General features: G+C 40.6%; 1 protein-coding gene, 1 long non-coding RNA gene and 1 pseudogene across 3 annotated transcripts; 1 reads left to right on the top strand and 2 right to left on the bottom strand.

The window, feature by feature from the left end:
* Positions 1 to 2538: 2538 nt before the first annotated feature.
* Positions 2539 to 6652, bottom strand: LOC309354533 (vomeronasal type-2 receptor 26-like; annotated as a pseudogene). Its single transcript, XR_014173369.1, has 3 exons — positions 5601 to 6652; positions 4604 to 4769; positions 2539 to 4118 (listed from the first exon to the last, which is right to left on the bottom strand). The product of XR_014173369.1 is annotated as a vomeronasal type-2 receptor 26-like (transcript).
* A 4780-nt stretch (positions 6653 to 11432) lies between these two features.
* On the bottom strand, positions 11433 to 17840 carry LOC309354498 (vomeronasal type-2 receptor 26-like). The gene is made up of 4 exons (XM_081884668.1): positions 16463 to 17840; positions 15626 to 15853; positions 12921 to 13047; positions 11433 to 12435 (listed from the first exon to the last, which is right to left on the bottom strand). The coding sequence occupies exons 1-4, from the start codon at positions 17297 to 17299 to the stop codon at positions 11534 to 11536; spliced, it is 2094 nt and encodes a 697-aa protein (XP_081740794.1). The 5' UTR covers positions 17300 to 17840; the 3' UTR covers positions 11433 to 11533.
* On the top strand, positions 12180 to 13314 carry LOC309354537. Its single transcript, XR_014162348.1, has 2 exons — positions 12180 to 12215; positions 12948 to 13314. It is a non-coding gene; the product is annotated as an uncharacterized lncRNA (long non-coding RNA).
* Positions 17841 to 18780: the final 940 nt, after the last annotated feature.

Genomic DNA, 18780 nt, shown 5'->3' with positions numbered 1-18780 from the left:
TGAAAATGGCTATGCTATATCTCCTCAGTCTACTATTTTCATAGCTAAACATACCAAACACCCTCAACTTTTCCTCATAAGGTTTGGCTTCCAGACCCTTGATCATATGTGTCAACCTCTTCTGCACATGTTGTAGCTTGTCAGTATCCTTCTTAAATTGTGCTGAACACAACTGAACGCAATATATCAGGTGTGTTCTGTGCAGCGCAGAAGAGATCTCTTCCGTGGTTTTTTTTTTTATTGGGGTACTATGCTTCTGTTGATGCAGACTTTTCACACATAGCACTGGCAAACCAGGTGTTCCCCATCTTATATTTGTACAGCTGGTATTTCCTGCCTAAGTGCAGAACCTGACATTTGTACCTACTGAAATTCATTTTGTTTTGTCCCAGTAAAGGCCTGTTAAGGCCAATGGTATCTAGACCAGGGGATTGCTAATGTGGTGCCCATAGGAACATTGGAACCTCTGGGGTCTTTCCCTGAAACATCTGAAGTCTTTTCCTGACATTTACAAAGTGTCTGAGCTCTCTCCTGCAATGACCCCTTCCTTATTCATGATGCAGAGATGGTGGTTGTAATTCACACAATTCTCTACTTCATATTACAGTGGTACCTCAGGTAACATAAGCTTCAGGAAACATACGCTTCAGGTCACAGACTCCGCTAACCCAGAAATAGTACATCGGGTTAAGATCTTTGCTTCAGGATGAGAAGAGTAATCGTGCTCCGGCGGCACGGCGGCAGCAGGAGGCCCCATTAGCTAAAGTGGTGCTTCAGGTTAAGAACAGTTTCAGGTTAAGAATGGAACTCCAGAACGAATTAAGTACTTAACCCGAGGTACCACTGTATATGCCTTCATTGTGAAACAAACTTTAGCCTAAGATCAGGAAATGAAACAATAAGAGCATTCAGCTTCTGTAAAGTTTTTTTAAATTCATTCTCACTAACACTCCTGCTCAGATAAAGTCTATCAAAATCGGTTGTTCAAAAGGGCTAATAAATATATATACATTTCGATACAATTATATTCATTTCCCTATTGAGAAATGGGAACTTAGAGAGTATTCTCTTAACTCAGAAGACATTCTGACGTATTTTTACATCGGCATATGTCCCACTGAAATAAAAAGTGCTTATCCCTAGGTCAATGGGTAGAAGTTTGCAGCCTCAGCCATTATGCTGAGGCTGCAACTCTAGGTTTGATCATTCCTCTGCTGTAATGAATGAGTGGCTTAGTACTTACACAAGCTCTTCAGGCAGCGCTGGTGGGGGTTCCTCAGTCAATGTTGCTGCAGAGGAGAGGAAGCCACCATGGTAAACAATGCCACCAATGAGGAATTCTCCTGGCTGATGGTACGTTTGAAGTGGACGGTGTGGACTTTGAAGCCTGCATTTTCCTATGTGAGCCTGACACGCATTGTAAGAAATCAGTTTCAGCAGCAAGACCACTAAAACCACCATCTATGCAAGGGCAACTGTTTCTTCTACACAGAAACTATGATTTCTCTGGCAATAGTATAATCAGCTTCTCCATTTGAATGGTAGTTAAGTTTCCTAAGTGGATGCAATCTGGGTGTATCTCAGACACTATTTAAGTAATTCTGGTTAAGTTGCTGTATCCTTTGTGTTATGCTGCTAGTTGCCAGTGAAAATCCAGAGTGATTTTTTTTTGAGGAGCAGCAGGTTTAATTATAGCTCTGTTAATAACCAAGGAGGAAAGTAGGTATTCAGAGCTAGGGATTCCCTGTGGAACTGCTGAAGGAAATGTGTTTGTCACATATTCAGGACTGTTATTTTTAATTTCCTTTCATTAGATAATAAGGGGCCAGTGGTGTATTGGTAAAGTTAGAAGTTAGAAGTTCATCACAGAAGACCTTGGAACCAATGGAGATCCCAAAATGTAGTATGGTGTAGTCAGGATGAGCAGACCTGGATTCACACCAGCCATGTGGCGTGATTGCAACCCTACACATAGTAGTTACTTGGAACTATGCTTCCATGGTTTTTAAATCACTTGTAAAATATGATGAATTTTACAACAATATCTTTAGTAGTCTGAAATGCAACCCTTAGCTTTTAATTCATAATTTAAAATATTTGTACAGAAGTGTTCCTTTTTAAACTTTAGTATGAGGGAGAAAGAACATCAAATTCAGAGACGAATGAACTTGGAAGGATGGCTCTGCTATGGTTCATGCCCAAATAGCTGTCTGTGTTCCTTGATGGTATCACAATACTTTGTCAGGGGAAAGTCCAGTGAGACCAGCTACATGGGCTGCTGTATTGGCTTTAGGGAACAGTTTTGTCAAACAGACTTGTTCATGCTTTAATGCTTTCTTATGATAAGCTGTCCCCTGCTGTTTAACTCTGGCCTCAGCAAAATAATATAACATTTTTTGGGGGAAATGCAGCCCAGTAATCCAAAAATAGAAGTAATCCAAAACTTCCAGCCACAGTGGTAGGCATTTATCTTCTTGCACTGGAATGCTTTTAACTGCTAGGTTGGCAGAAGCTGGGACAGAGCAACGGGAGCTATAACCTGAACTGCAGTGATCATTACATATGGAAATGGGATATATCTGTTAGTAAGTGATAAAGTAGTTTTTATACATAAGTTGTGGAGCTTTAATTTCATAATTATTTCTCTGCAGTGAAGGAATGGGTTGATACTGTCATATGGAAATAATATGAATTATTGAGTGTACATCATATTTATGTGGTGAACTTCCCTATAACTGGAATCCTTCACCCACATTAAGAAAGGAAGAGACAAAATAGACATTATGACAGTGTCCATTGAATTCTGTACATTTGTCTTCATCATTCTAACAACCACTTCAAAATCAGGAGACAATGTGACTTTTTGAACATTGAGGAATTATTCAATACATCCCAAAATGAGGCAGGATGATGGTTCTTCTACTCATAAGTCTCTTAACTTTGTCAGGATTCCCGGGAGCTGACAGCTTCCTTGTTCCCCAACTCAGAAAATTGCTTTTTCAGAGCATCAGGGGTTAATCCGCTGTTCACTCTTTTTTCCATAGTGAATTCAATAGTCAATATCTATGATTGCCTAACATCAATCACCACAAGGAAAATCTAGAAAAAAATCTAGGAAAAACTATGTAAGGCAGCTGCTGAACAAGTGTTTGCAAATATTCAACTGGACACAAAGAAAAAAGCACAAGATACAGCAAAGTACAAGTTATTATTTGTTTACTTTCTCTTCCTTATTAGCTGTTCCCTATTATTCAGCTCAGGCCTCAGAATGATTATGTAACATTTGGGGGAAAAGATGCAGCCCAGCAAACCACCACCGGAGGCTAAGATGGAGAAGATCTCCACAGCCACCATATATTTTCCTTTGGTGCTCAGGTAGGAAGGAATAAAAGACAGCCAAACACTGCAGAAGACCAACATGCTAAAAGTGATAAACTTGGCTTCGTTGAAACTGTTTGGTAACTTCCTGGCAAGGAAAGCCACAGCAAAACTAACAGTTGCCAGGCAGCTCATGTAGATGAGGACACAGTAAAACATGGCCACAGACCCTTCATTACATTCTAGTATAATTTCTTCCATCACAGAGTGCATGTCCACATCTGGGTATGGGGGAGAGGTTGTCAGCCACACAGTACATATCCCTGCTTGGACTATGGAGCAGGAAAGGAGAATGGAGTGGCCTAGTCCTTTCCCCACCCATTTCCTCATCCTGGATTCTGGTTTTGTAGCCATGAAGGCCAAAACCACCATGAAGGTTTTTGCCAGGACACAAGAGACAGCGGTTGAGAAGATGATACCAAAAGCTGGTTGCCGGAGGAGGCACGTGACCTTCTCAGGTCGGCCAATGAAAAGCAATGCACAAAGGAAGCAGAGCAGGAGAGAGATGAGGAGAGCATAGGTGAGGTTTCGGTTGTTTGCAATGACAATGGGTGTGTCATGGTGTTTTATAAATGTACCTAGTACCAGAGCTGTGATCAAGGAAAGGAAAAGAGAGAAGCAGGCTAAACTGATGCCCAAAGGTTCTTCATAAGCCAAGAAGCTGATATCCTTGGGTAGACATCCATCACGGTTCTTGCTTGGATATTCTTTGTCTGGGCATTTATAACAGTCATTCATATCTGGAAAAAAAATAAGGAAATGACCTTTAGTTCATATCACATCAGCTTCCTGAAATGTGGACTTTCTGTCTGAGAAGAAAAGAGCTCTGCTCAAATTAAAACACATTTAATACTGCCTGATGCTTTGTAGTCTGGTATTGTTGCTTTTAATTGGTTCATAGATATTGGTCTGTAAATTGCAGAGCCAGGGCCCTTCCTCCTCATGATTTTAGAATGTATCATTACACTAGCCTGTGTAAGTCAAAAGTAATGAAAAGCCCCTTCTAGATTTGATTTGAACCACATATCATCCAACTATGTACACTGCATTGTCATTCTCATTTGATTAGCATATTTAGACTATCTGAAGGGCAATGATCACAAAGATGCAGGATCTCACACACAGTAGATCATCTCCTCTTTTGAAAATTAAGCCATCCATCCTTACAGCACCTTTCTGTGCTTAGTACTGAGTCTGGATCTATTTAACTATTTATTTCTCTTACCATCCTGGTTTGCAATCTTCCCCTCTGCACATGGGATGCAATCGTAGCAGCAAGGGGGCTGTCCCTCCTTCACTTTCTTGTTTGATCCTGGAAGACAACGCTCAGTACAGACAGAAAGAGGCTGAGTCTATTCCATAAATGAAACAGCAGAAGGTTCATCAAGAAACTAATGAGTTTGGAACCCTTTATGTTCTTGGGCCTTTCCCTATGTTACTAAACTGACACAGCCTTTCACTAATGTGTAATGGATATACGAAGAGCCATTGCTTCTTTTCTTATTTTATACTTAGGATTCTGGTTGAAGTCCTGCAGTGGGGGGGGGGGGGATAATCCATTTAATGAGTCCAATTTACCACTTGTGTGCACTTTTTGATGTAAGATTGCTTGAAGGTGAAAATGATCGTGAAGATGATAGCTTCATGGTCTCTGAGCATGTATACCCTCTTGTGATGAGGAAATGAACCCAGAGGCTCTATTTGACTGATAGAAAACCTTCCCTCCTGTCTCCAGGCCTTTTCATAGAAAAAATTGACCTGGACCTAATGACCCAAATTCAGATGATGAATTGTGTGATGCAAAAACCACATTTGCTTGGATGTAGCTTGTAGTGGGGTCTGTGAATGGTTGGGATTAGGGTGATAAAACCTAGCTTTTCTTATTTTCATCTGAACTAGGATCCTCCTAAAGTCTGTTCACACTGTTAGACTTGCTTAACTGTATTTTGTAGTAAAATGGTTCTTCTGTTTTGTAACCCCTTAATAAAATATTTGCCTTTATTCCTTGTGTGGCTTCTAGCAGTAAGCTTTCGGCTCTTAATCTGGTACCTGTATGCTTTGGGGATCTCATTGGGTTGCAAAGCTTCCCTCATAACAAATGCTTTCTCCTCAAGCATGGGGCAATAACTGTTCAAAGAAGGACACAACCATCATTTCCCTTCCCTATAGATTCTACAGCCATTTGCAAGCAGAAAAATATATGGGGAAATCATCTAGGATACCATCATATCAGTGCCACCTCCTACTCTGTCTGCAGAATTATAATTTCCATTCTGGGTTCTTCTTCCACATACACTAGTGCAAATGCTTGAACTCTGAGGGGAAAGAGCAAGCTGATAGAATTTTGGGAACCCAAAAAGTGACAGGAAGTAGCAGGGCTTTGCCAGTTGTGGAAGTTCAGCCTTTACCTGCCAAAACTCTTGATTTGGATTCTTCCCCCTCCCTCCATATGCAATTCCTCTGTGTCTGAGTCTGGATGTGGACATGGCATGTAAAGCATGGGCCATGGCATAGACAGCACTGTGGATGCTGTAACTGTGGCCTGTCATGCTCATTTCAAAAAGGGATCCGGGAAGGTTCTCCAGCTTCTCTTCTCCGGTGCAAATATTCCCCTCTGCCTTGTCTGCAGTGTTATCTGGGAATACACATTCAAAGGCCTGTTGCCAGAATTCCCTGATAAAACCGTCCTCATATGTGCTGGAAGGGTTTCTGTGCACAACATACTGATGAAATCCTGGTGGGTTTCTAAAGTGAACTTCAAAGGCTATAGCGCCACTGAATATTCCTGCATCCCAGTACCTTTGAAAGACGAATGTAGCAAACTCAACCTGGGCTGTTGTTATCCATACTTTACTTTTTATATTCTTTGTCTTGTCATCATGTTTTGATATGTATGAAAGCACCATAAAAGTTGCCATGGAGTAAGATTCCCCAGAGGCAACCACTACGTTAGCTTTGCTGAGAAAAATTTTCTGACTTATTGTTGCACCCTGTTGTAGCATGTCAGTAATTTCAGAAAGAAAACTAAAATTGGGGATTCTTTCTATGAATTCAAAGCAGACACCACTCTTGGTAAACATTGGGGAAATGGTTTGCACAAATCTTTCTCCATCGTTATTGTCTATTGCAATGACTCCAATCCACGTCCACCTGAAATGCAGAAGCAAAGAGAGAATTCCCTCATACTGAAGGGCTTCTGAGGCTGCCATCTGGTAGAAGGGAAGCCCTGGGCATTTATCATTCATCACTGGAGCAGAGCCATAAATGAGCTAAAAAGTAAATGGAGGAAGAGAAGAGACAAAGTAATATTTACAGAGTTGTTTCAAACTACAGGGTTACAGACGCTTCAGGTTAGAGACGCTTCAGGTTACAGACTGTGCTAACCCAGAAATAGTATGTCAGGTTAAGAACTTTGCTTCAGGATGAGAACAGAAATTGCGCGGCAGCAGCGGGAGGCCCCATTAGCTAAAGTGGTGCTTCAGGTTAAGAACAGTTTCAGGTTAAGAATGGACCTACGGAACGAATTAAGTTCTTAACCTGAGGTACCACTGTATTCATATACATTATTATGTGGTGAATCCTGTCAGTCAGACATGGCCTTTGCCACCCACCAGGGGTTGCATGCCCTTTCTCATTTATACAAAAGACACACATGCAGATGGGCTCAAAATTGAGGTCATCTCTCATTGCTGTTTGTTAAACATTTGTTCTGTTGACCGGAGAGGGGCATTTTCCCTATTATATTCTTTTTTTAATAATAATAATAATATTCCCAGTCTGTCAGGGTTAAACTGAATGGAGGGACACACAATGTCCTAAACAAAGGATTGCCTAACACTGTGTTAGACATTATTTACTGCAGCCACTTCAGAACTGCCACTTGGGTCAGATGCACATTTCTTCTCTGGAGCTTATTTTGTCTTCACAAAGCAAATGCCCCAACACACAGCAGAACTGCCATTTCTGCTTTTTCTCCTTCAAGACTTCTCAGACTTCATCTATGAACATTTATTTCACTTTGGAACCAGCTGCTGAATACTACTGCTGTTCTCATGCAGATCTGGACTGTATCTGCAATTTGCCATAACTCCGGAGTGTGTTTAATTTGAAAGCCCTTTCCCCCTAAATATTGACATATTGGGTGTGGTGTCGTGAAGGCAAATAATTATTGTACTTAGAAATACTTGTGAATTTTTATCCTAGAAGCAATTCCCCAGCTTCCCCTGCAACCCAATTCAGATACCCTTCTCGTTAAGCAGGAAATGCTGCAAATCCAAAAATGGCTGGTGAGGGTGGTGTGCATGGTTCTGCCCCCAATTTCATCCTCGCCCTGAACTGGTGATACACTCTGAACTGGTTTTGTGAATTCAGCCTCATTCTCAATGCAAGCTTAGAGAGGTATCATACATGGGTGTCTTACCTGTGGAATCTTATAGATATCCAAAACTGTTGCCACATAAAAGGAGATTACAGAATCAAGTCCCCCAATGACCCCAGCCAGATTATTTTCAACATCACATATATAGTTTGGGACAAATTTCTCCACCCTGGATAAAAGCAGCAGTGTGGCAAGATATGTGCTCCTTGCATTATTATAGCTGTCATACAAGTGAAAGCCCAAGGTGATATTGGGTAGGATGTGAGGGTCTTCATTGATCTCCTTGACTGCAAATGCCAAGGCCACGATGTGCTGGTAAAGCTTAGGCAACACCCTAGGATGAGATTTGCAAACAGTAATAGAAGGAACAGATTTGAATTACAATAGTTAATCCTATTGAGTTCAGTGGAGTTGTCTTCCTGTCCATTCCACTGCTGAACAGGTCTTATAATCAGCAAGTTCTTCCTCATGTTTACACAGAATCTCCTTTCTTGCAACTTGAATCCATTGGTTCGCGTACTACCCTCTGGAGCAAGAGAAAACAAGCTTGCTCCATCTTCCTGGTGACAGCCCTTGAGATATTTGAAAATGGCTATGCTATATCTCCTCAGTCTACTATTTTCATAGCTAAACATACCAAACACCCTCAACTTTTCCTCATAAGGTTTGGCTTCCAGACCCTTGATCATATGTGTCAACCTCCTCTGCACATGTTGTAGCTTGTCAGTATCCTTCTTAAATTGTGCTGAACACAACTGAACACAATATATCAGGTGTGTTCTGTGCAGCGCAGAAGAGATCTCTTCCGTGGTTTTTTTTTTTATTGCGGTACTATGCTTCTGTTTATGCAGACTTTTCACACATAGCACTGGCAAACCAGGTGTTCCCCATCTTATATTTGTACAGCTGGTATTTCCTGCCTAAGTGCAGAACCTGACATTTGTACCTACTGAAATTCATTTTGTTTTGTCCCAGTAAAGGTCTGTTAAGGCCAATGGTATCTAGACCAGGGGATTGCTAATGTGGTGCCCATAGGAACATTGGAACCCCTGGGGTCTTTCCCTGAAACATCTGAAGTCTTTTCCTAACATTTACAAAGTGTCTGAGCTCTATCTTGCAATGACCCCTTCCTTATTCATGACGCAGAGATGGTGGTTGTAATTCACACAATTCTCTACTTCATATTACAGTGGTACCTCAGGTAACATAAGCTTCAGGAAACATACGCTTCAGGTCACAGACTCCGCTAACCCAAAAATAGTACCTCGGGTTAAGATTTTTGCTTCAGGATGAGAACAGTAATCGTGCTCCGGCGGCACGGCGGCAGCAGGAGGCCCCATTAGCTAAAGTGGTGCTTCAGGTTAAGAACAGTTTCAGGTTAAGAATGGAACTCCAGAACGAATTAAGTACTTAACCCGAGGTACTACTGTATATGCCGTCATTGTGAAACAAACTTTAGCCTAAGATCAGGAAATGAAACAATAAGAGCATTCAGCTTCTGTAAAGTTTTTTTTTAATTCATTCTCACTAACACTCCTGCTCAGATAAAGTCTATCAAAATCGGTTGTTCAAAAGGGCTAATAAATATATATACATTTCGATACAATTATATTCATTTTCCTATTGAGAAATGGGAACTTAGAGAGTATTCTCTTAACTCAGAAGACATTCTGACGTATTTTTACATCGGCATATGTCCCACTGAAATAAAAAGTGCTTATCCCTAGGTCAATGGGTAGAAGTTTGCAGCCTCAGCCATTATGCTGAGGCTGCAACTCTAGGTTTGATCATTCCTCTGCTGTAATGAATGAGTGGCTTAGTTCTTACACAAGCTCTTCAGGCAGTGCTGGTGGGGGTTCCTCAGTCAATGTTGCTTCAGAGGAGAGGAAGCCACCATGGAAAACAATGCCACCAATGAGGAACTCTCCTGGCTGATGGTACATTTGACGTGGACGGTGTGGACTTTGAAGCCTGCATTTTCCTATGTGAGCCTGACACGCATTGTAAGAAATCAGTTTCAGCAGCAAGACCACTAAAACCACCATCTATGCAAGGGCAACTGTTTCTTCTACACAGAAACCATGATTTCTCTGGCAATAGTATAATCAGCTTCTTCATTTGAATGGTAGTTAAATTTCCTAAGAGGATGCTATCCGGGTGTATCCCAGACACCATTTAAGTAATTCTGGTTAAGTTGCTGTATCCTTTGTGTTATGCTGCTAGTTGCCAGTGAAAATCCAGAGTGATTTTTTTTTGAGGAGCAGCAGGTTTAATTATAGCTCTGTTAATAACCAAGGAGGAAAGTAGGTATTCAGAGCTAGGGATTCCCTGTGGAACTGCTGAAGGAAATGTGTTTGTCACATATTCAGGACTGTTATTTTTAATTTCCTTTCATTAGATAATAAGGGGCCAGTGGTGTATTGGTAAAGTTAGAAGTTAGAAGTTCATCACAGAAGACCTTGGAACCAATGGAGATCCCAAAATGTAGTATGGTGTAGTCAGGATGAGCAGACCTGGATTCATACCAGCCATGTGGCGTGACTGCAACCCTACACATAGTAGTTACTTGGAACTATGCTTCCATGGTTTTTAAATCACTTGTAAAATATGATGAATTTTACAACAATATCTTTAGTAGTCTGAAATGCAACCCTTAGCTTTTAATTCATAATTTAAAATATTTGTACAGAAGTGTTCCTTTTTAAACTTTAGTATGAGGGGGAAAGAACATCAAATTCAGAGACGAATGAACTTGGAAGGATGGCTCTGCTATGGTTCATGCTACACTGAGCTGTCTGTGTTCCTTGTTGGTATCAGAGTACTTTGTCAGGGGAAAGTCCAGGGAGAAGAGCTACATGGGATGCTCTATTGGATTTGGAGAACAGTTATGTCAAATAGACTTGTTCATGCTTTAATTCTTTCTTATGATAAGCTGTCCCCTGCTGCTTAACTCTGGCCTCAGCGAAATAATATAACATTTTTGGGGGGAAATGCAGCCCAGTAATCCAAAACTTCCAGCCACAGTGGTAGGCATTTATCTACTTGCACTGGAATGCTTTTAACTGCTAGGTTGGCAGAAGCTGGGACAGAGCAACGGGAGCTATAACCTGAACTGCAGTGATCATTACATATGGAAATGGGATATATCTGTTAGTAAGTGATAAAGTAGTTTTTATACATAGGTTGTGGAGCTTTAATTTCATAATTATTTCTCTGCAGTGAAGGAATGGGTTGATACTGTCATATGGAAATAATATGAATTATTGAGTGTACATCATATTTATGTGGTGAACTTCCCTATAACTGGAATCCTTCACCAACATTAAGAAAGGAAGAGACAAAATAGACATTATGACAGTGTCCCTTGAATTCTGTACATTTGTCTTCAGCATTCTAACATCCACTTCAAAATCAGGAGACAATGTGACTTTTTGAACATTATTCAATATATCCCAAAATGAGGCAGGATGATGGTTCTTCTACTCATAAGTCTCTTAACTTTGTCAGGATTCCCGGGAGCTGACAGCTTCCTGGTTCCCCAACTCAGAAAATTGCTTTTTCAGAGCATCAGGGGTTAATCCGCTGTTCACTCATTTTCCATAGTGAATTCAATAGTCAATATCTATGATTGCCTAACATCAATCACCACAAGGAAAATCTGGAAAAAAACATCTAGGAAAAACTATGTAAGGCAGCTGCTGAACAAGTGTTTGCAAATATTCAACTGGACACAAAGAAAAAAGCACAAGATACAGCAAAGTACAGGTTATTATTTGTTTACTTTCTCTTCCTTATTAGCTGTTCCCTATTGTTCAGCTCAGGCCTCAGAATGATTATGTAACATTTGGGGGAAAAGATGCAGCCCAGCAACCCACCACCGGAGGCTAAGATGGAGAAGATCTCCACAGCCACCATATATTTTCCCTTGGTGCTCAGGTAGGAAGGAATAAAAGACAGCCAAACACTGCAGAAGACCAACATGCTAAATGTGATAAACTTGGTTTCGTTGAAACTGTCTGGTAACTTCCTGGCAAGGAAAGCCACAACAAAACTAACAGTTGCCAGGCAGCTCATGTAGATGAGGACACAGTAAAACATTGTCACAGATCCTTCATTGCATTCTAGTATAATTTCTTCTGTCATTGAGTACATGTCCACATCTGGGTATGGGGGAGAGGTTGTCAGCCACACAGTACATATCCCTGCTTGGACTATGGAGCAGGAAAGAAGAATGGAGTGGCCAAGTCCTTTCCCCACCCATTTCCTCATCCTGGATTCTGGTTTTGTAGCCATGAAGGCCAAAACCACCATGAAGGTTTTTGCCAGGACACAAGAGACAGCGGTTGAGAAGATGATACCAAAAGCTGGTTGCCGGAGGAGACACGTGACCTTCTCAGGTCGGCCAATGAAAAGCAATGCACAAAGGAAGCAGAGCAGGAGAGAGATGAGGAGAGCATAGGTGAGGTTTCGGTTGTTTGCAATGACAATGGGTGTGTCGTGGTGTTTTATAAATGTACCTAGTACCAGAGCTGTGATCAAGGAAAGGGAAAGAGAGAAGCAGGCTAAACTGATACCCAAAGGTTCTTCATAAGACAAGAAGCTGATATCCTTGGGTAGACACCCATCACGGTTCTTGCTTGGATATTCTTTGTCTGGGCATTTATGACAGTCATTCATATCTGAAAAAAAAATAAGGAAATGACCTTTAGTTCATATCACATCAGCTTCCTGAAATGTGGACTTTCTGTCTGAGAAGAAAAGAGCTCTGCTCAAATTAAAACACATTTAATACTGCCTGATGCTTTGTAGTCTGGTATTGTTGCTTTTAATTGGTTCATAGATATTGGTCTGTAAATTGCAGAGCCAGGGCCATTCCTCCTCATGATTTTAGAATGTATCATTACACTAGCCTGTGTAAGTCAAAAGTAATGAAAAGCCCCTTCTAGATTTGATTTGAACCACATATCATCCAACTATGTTCACTGCATTGTCATTCTCATTTGATTAGCATATTTAGACTATCTGAAGGGCAATGATCACAAAGATGCAGGATCTCACACACAGTAGATCATCTCCTCTTTTGAAAATTAAGCCATCCATCCTTACAGCACCTTTCAGTGCTTAGTACTGAGTCTGGATCTATTTAACTATTTATTTCTCTTACCATCCTGGTTTGCAATCTTCCCCTCAGCACATGGGATGCAATCGTAGCAGCAAGGTGGCTGTCCCTCCTTCACTTTCTTGCTGGATCCTGGAAGACATCTCTCAGTACAGACAGAAAGAGGCTGAATCTAATCCATAAATGAAACAGCAGAAGGTTCATCAAGAGACTAATGAGTTTGGAACCCTTTATGTTCTTGGGCCTTTCTCTATGTTACTAAACTGACACAGCCTTTCAGTAATGTGTAATGGCTACACGAAGAGCCATTGCTTCTTTTCTTATTATTATTAGTAATGTTTGAAATTATGTTATATTCCCTCTATATTGCTCTAGGGTGTGCAGTGCCCCATCTGTTCTGCAAAGATTGCTTTGTCCATTAAGGTACACTTTGAAGTTATTCTAGTTTCCCTGTTAATTTTGTTATAATTGTTACTTTTGAGTATCTTGTCCACTTGGTAGACAGCTCTAGAACTGATTTTGGTGCCGGTGAGTACATCTATTCTTGGACCCATCAGATGCTGCCTGGAGAAGAGTTCCGAAAATGCTACCCAGAGTGGCTGGAAAACCACACTAAGATTGAGGGTGGTATTATAGTTGGTGTTGTTTTTAATTTTTGAGGAACACAATCTTCATGAATTCCAATACAAAAATATTCTGGGCAAATACATGAATTGGAAGGAAGCTATCAAAGCCCTAAGGCACTCCTTGGCATGCTGCAACACAATTCTGAGCATGTTAAGAAAAACATATGCTTTTGAATACATATTTTGAGATAATGCTCTGTCTTCTTGCTCTTCACAACTTTTGCTCTCATGTCGCTCCCTCACTCTCTCATTCTCCACCACTTCTCCTCCTTCCACCTCTTTCACTGGCACCCTGAGAAGATGAGGGTTCTCCTGCACCTGCTGCTGTCTATTCTCAGTTTCTTCCTCTGGTATTATTATGCATACTTTCCCCAATTTTTTAGCAGGAAAGACAATGTCCTGGGGTTTATAAATTCATACATCACTTTTCACTCAGTCAGAAATCAGTATTTAATAAGTGTAAAGCAATCCTAATTTCTTTGGTTTATTTTACAGTAGTTTTACTTTTATACTTAGGATTCTGGTTGAAGTCCTGCAGTGGGGGGGGGGATAATCCATTTAATGAGTCCAATTTACCACTTGTGTGCACTTTTTGATGTAAGGTTGCTTGAAGGTGAAAATGATAGTGAAGATGATAGCTTCATGGTCTCTGAGCATGTATACCCTCTTGTGATGAGGAAATGAACCCAGAGGCTCTATTTGACTGATAGAAAACCTTCCCTCCTGTCTCCAGGCCTTTTCATAGAAAAATTTGACCTGGACCTAATGACCCACATTCAGATGATGAATTGTGTGATGCAAAAACCACATTTACTTGAATGTAGCTTGTAGTGGGGTCTGTGAATGGTTGGGATTAGGATGAGAAAACCTAGCTTTTCTTATTTTCATCTGAACTAGGCTCCTCCTAAAGTCTGTTCACACTGTTAGACTTGCTTAACTGTATTTTGTAGTAAAATGGTTCTTCTGTTTTGTAACCCCTTAATAAAATATTTGCCTTTATTCCTTGTGTGGCTTCTAGCAGTAAGCTTTCGGCTCTTAATCTGGTACCTGTATGCTTTGGTCATACACCACTCCTCAACAGCAGCTCAGAAAAGAGTGAGAAAACATGCTGGTGGATAATGATTGCTTATTCAAAACTGACTCTCTTTTGAATTAGCAAACAATGCCAGCAAACATAATATTATGACCAATGTCTTGTGCCCACTTAATCATAGCTGATTTCACTGTTTCATCCTGCATATTCCATGGTAGGAAAAGTTGTGGACCACTGGTATGAAATTTACGGCATGTAATGCCCTAAGAGAAAAAATTATGAAAATGATTTACAGGTGGTACATGACCCCAGTCTAGCTTGCAAAAATTTGCCACTTGCCTGATAATAAATGTTGGAAATGTAAAGAAAATGAAGGTACTTTTTTCACCTTTGGTGGACGTGCCCTAGGATTAAGGCGTTCTGGGAAATGATATATAATGAATTGAAAAAGGTATTTAAATATACCTTTCTGAAGAAACCAGAGGCCTTTCTCTTGGGTATTGTCGGCCAAACGGTGCTAAAGAAGGATAGAACATTCTTTATGTATGCTACAACAGCAGCAAGAATACTCATCGCAAAGTATTGGAAGACACAAGACCTACCCACCTTGGAAGAATGGCAGATGAAGGGGATAGACTACATGGGCCTGGCAGAAACGACTGGCAGAATCCGAGACCAGGGGAGAGAGACAGCGGAAGAAGATTGGAAGAAATTTAAGGACTATCTCAAGAAATATTGCAAAATTAACGAATGCTAGAATGACGTTGGTTTAGAAAATATGTGGTTTCCAGCCGGATTGGATAAGTAGTAAGAAAAGAAGGGTTAAAAACTAAACGAAATCAAGGGAAAGATTTGCTGAATTAATAAAATAGAAATTGGAATACAGAATACAGAGAGGAGAGGTATGGGGAAGTCGGGAAAGTAAGGTATAAGAAAAAAAAGGGAATGAAATTATACTTGTTTTTTTCTTTTTTGTCTTGTTTTTCTCTGTTTGTTTTTTATTATTGTCTTGTTTTGTTTTTGTATAATTTTTGAAAAACTTAATAAAAATCTTTTTTTTAAAAATGAATTAGCAAACAATGCAACTCTACCTGGTTAAACCAGCTGTGCCATGTGATGGCATCTTCATCAAGGAGTAATGATTGGTCTGGAGGAGCCTGTGGATCTATCCTCCCAACTCTCATTCTGTGCAAACTTTGGTTGGCAAATATGATCCAGTTGACAATGTCCAAGCTAGATGCTGCCTCTCCATTCTGGTTGATGAAGACCACATCTCCTGCAGTATTGTTAAACGATTTACTTCTCAGAAAGTGATGGAGCTAGATTGAAAGCAGAAAAGGCAATTGTTTGGAAAAGACTGCAGTCTACTGCAGGGCGGAGAATATTTTTTTTCCTGTTGGAAGAACCTACAGGAAATGGTGGGGGTGATTCAGTCAACTGTCAGTGGATTCAGGTCCAAGCATGGAGAGAGTCAACCAATTTTCTTTCACACACAGGCATCTCTCTCAGTCTTCCTTACAATCCTTCTCAGAGTGTCCACAAGTTAAATAGGTGCAGGTAGTGAGGTTCCCCCACTCTCCCTCCATCCCTCTCCCTGAACATCACATAAGACACTGCAGTGGTGTGCTACCACCAGCTCTAATGAAGGATTTGTTTAATATGGGATAGAGGGGATGCTGAAAATCTCTCTCAACTGTTACCACAGCTTCCTATCTATCAGTGGCATGGGATCTCATTAAGCTGCAAAGCTTCTCTCATACAAATGCTTTATGCTCAAACACAGGGCAGTACCTGCTCAAAGAAGGACACAACCATCATTTCACTTCCCTATAGGGTCTACTGCCAATTGCAAGCTGCACAATATCACCAACTCTGTCTGCAGAATTATAAATGTTGTGTTTTGCCAGTTGAGGATGTTCAGCCTTTACCTGCCAAAACTGTGGATTTGGATTCTTCCCTCTCCCTCTGTACACCATTCCTCTGTGCCTGAGTCTGGATGTGGCCATGGCATGTAAAGCATGGGCCATGGCATAGACAGCACTGTGGATGCTGTAGCTGTGGCCTGTCATGCTCATTTCAAAAAGGGATCCAGGAAGGCTCTCCAGCTTCTCTTCTCCAGTGCAAATATTCTCCTCCACCTTGTCTGAAGTGATATCTGGGAATACACATTCAAAGGTCTGTTGCCAGAAGTCCCTAATAAAACCATCCCCATCTGTGCTGGAAGGGTTTCTGTGCAGAACATACTGATGAAATCCTGGTGGGTTTCTAAAATGAATTTCAAAGGCTATAGCACCATTGAATATTCCTGAATCCCAGTACCTTTGAAAGACAAATGAAGCGAACTCAACCTGGGCTGTTATTATCCATACTTTACTTTTTACATTATTTTTTATGTCATCATGTTCTGAAATGTATGGAAGCCATCTAAAAGTTGCCATGGAATAAGATTCTCCAGAGGCAACCACTACGTTAGCTTTGCTACTAAAAATTTTCTGGCTTATTATTGCCCCCTGACGTAGCATGTCATCAACTTCAGAAATAAAACTAAAATTGGGGATCCTTCCTATGAATGCAAAACAGACACCACTCTTGGTAAACATTGGGGAAATGGTTTGCACAAATCTTTCTCCATTGTCATTGTCTGTTGCAATGACTCCAATCCACATCCACCTGAAATGCAGAAGCAAAGAGAGAATTCCCTCATACTGAAGGGCTTCCGAAGCTGCCATCTGGTAGAAGGGAAGACCTGGACTTTTATCATTCATCACTGGAGCAGAGCCATAAATGAGCTAAAGAGGGAATGGAGGAAGAGATGAGACACTGTAATATTTGCATTGTTCTTTCAAACTATTAATATACATTTTGTGGTGAATCCTGTTAGTCAGACATGCCCTTTGTCACTCACCAGGGGTTGCATGCCCTCTCTCATTCATACAAATGACACAGGTGCAGATTGGGTGAAAATTGGAATCTTCTCCAATTCCTGCTTGTTAAGCATTTGTTCTGTTGAGCAGAGAGGAACAATGTTCCTATTTCATTAAAAAATAAAGCTTATTCATGCTTTACGAAGGATAAGACTGATTGAAGGGACACACCATGCCCTAAAGAGAGGATTGCCTAGCACTCCTTTAGATATTATTTACTGCAGCCACGTCAGAATTGCAACTTGGGTCAGAATTGCAACATTTCTTTTGTGCAGCTTCTGTCATCTTCACAAGCACATATCCCAGCACAAAGCAGAACTGCCATTTCTGCCTCCTCTTTTTAAACTTCTTAGACATCATATGAACATTTATTTCACATTGGAGCCAGCTGCTCAGTACTATTATATAACTGGATTATATCTGCAATTTTCATACCTCCAGAGTATGTTTAATTTGAAAGCCCTTTCCCCCTAAACATTAACATATGGTGTTATGGCTGGTGATGAAGAAACCCATTCTCCCATCATTGGTCTTTGGGATGTCCTTGAGGTTTGTGTTAGAGATTGGGGGTGTGGCATATTTTTTTCTGGTATTGCAGCCATTCTTATTTAGGTTATTTTATTTTAACTCTGTATCTCCTTTATTTTTCAATGATCTGAAGGTGGTGTACATGGTTCTGCTCCCCATTTTCTCCTCACCCTGAAATGTTGCTGTGAATTCAGCCTCTTTCTTTATGTAAGCTGATAGAGGTATTGTACATAGGTGTCCTACCTGTGGAATCTTATAGATATCCAAAACTGTTGCCACATAAAAGGAGATTTCAGAATCAAGTCCCCCAATGACCCCTGCCAGATTATTTTCAACATCATATATATAATTAGGAACAAATTTCTCTTCCATGGATAAAAGTACCAGTGTGGCAAGATATGTGCTCCTTGCATTGGAATAGCTGTCATATAAGTGAAAGCCCAAGGTGATATTGGGTAGGATGTGAGGGTCTTTGTTGATCTCCTTGACTGCAAATGCCAAGGACACGATGTGCTGGTAAACCTTAGGCACCACCCTAGAATGAGAGTTGCAAACAGATATCATAAGGAACTGATATATCCTTTTACATATCAACACAGTAGTTAATCATATCAAGTTAATCATATCAAGTTCAGTGGAGTTAACTCCCAGTCCAGTGTATTGCTGAACAGTTCTTATAACAAGCTAGTTTTTCTTGATGTTTGCACAGAATCTCTTTTCTTGCAACTTGAATACATTGGGTTGGGTTCTACCCTCTGGAGCAAGAGAAAACAAGCTTGCTCTATCTTCTTGGT

Source organism: Podarcis melisellensis, assembly GCF_964234715.1.
Source record: "Podarcis melisellensis genome assembly, chromosome: 13".
In the NCBI taxonomy this organism is placed as follows: Eukaryota; Metazoa; Chordata; class Lepidosauria; order Squamata; family Lacertidae; genus Podarcis; species Podarcis melisellensis.
The sequence above is the reverse complement of the archived record's forward strand: the minus strand, read 5'-3'. Positions and strand labels throughout refer to the sequence as shown.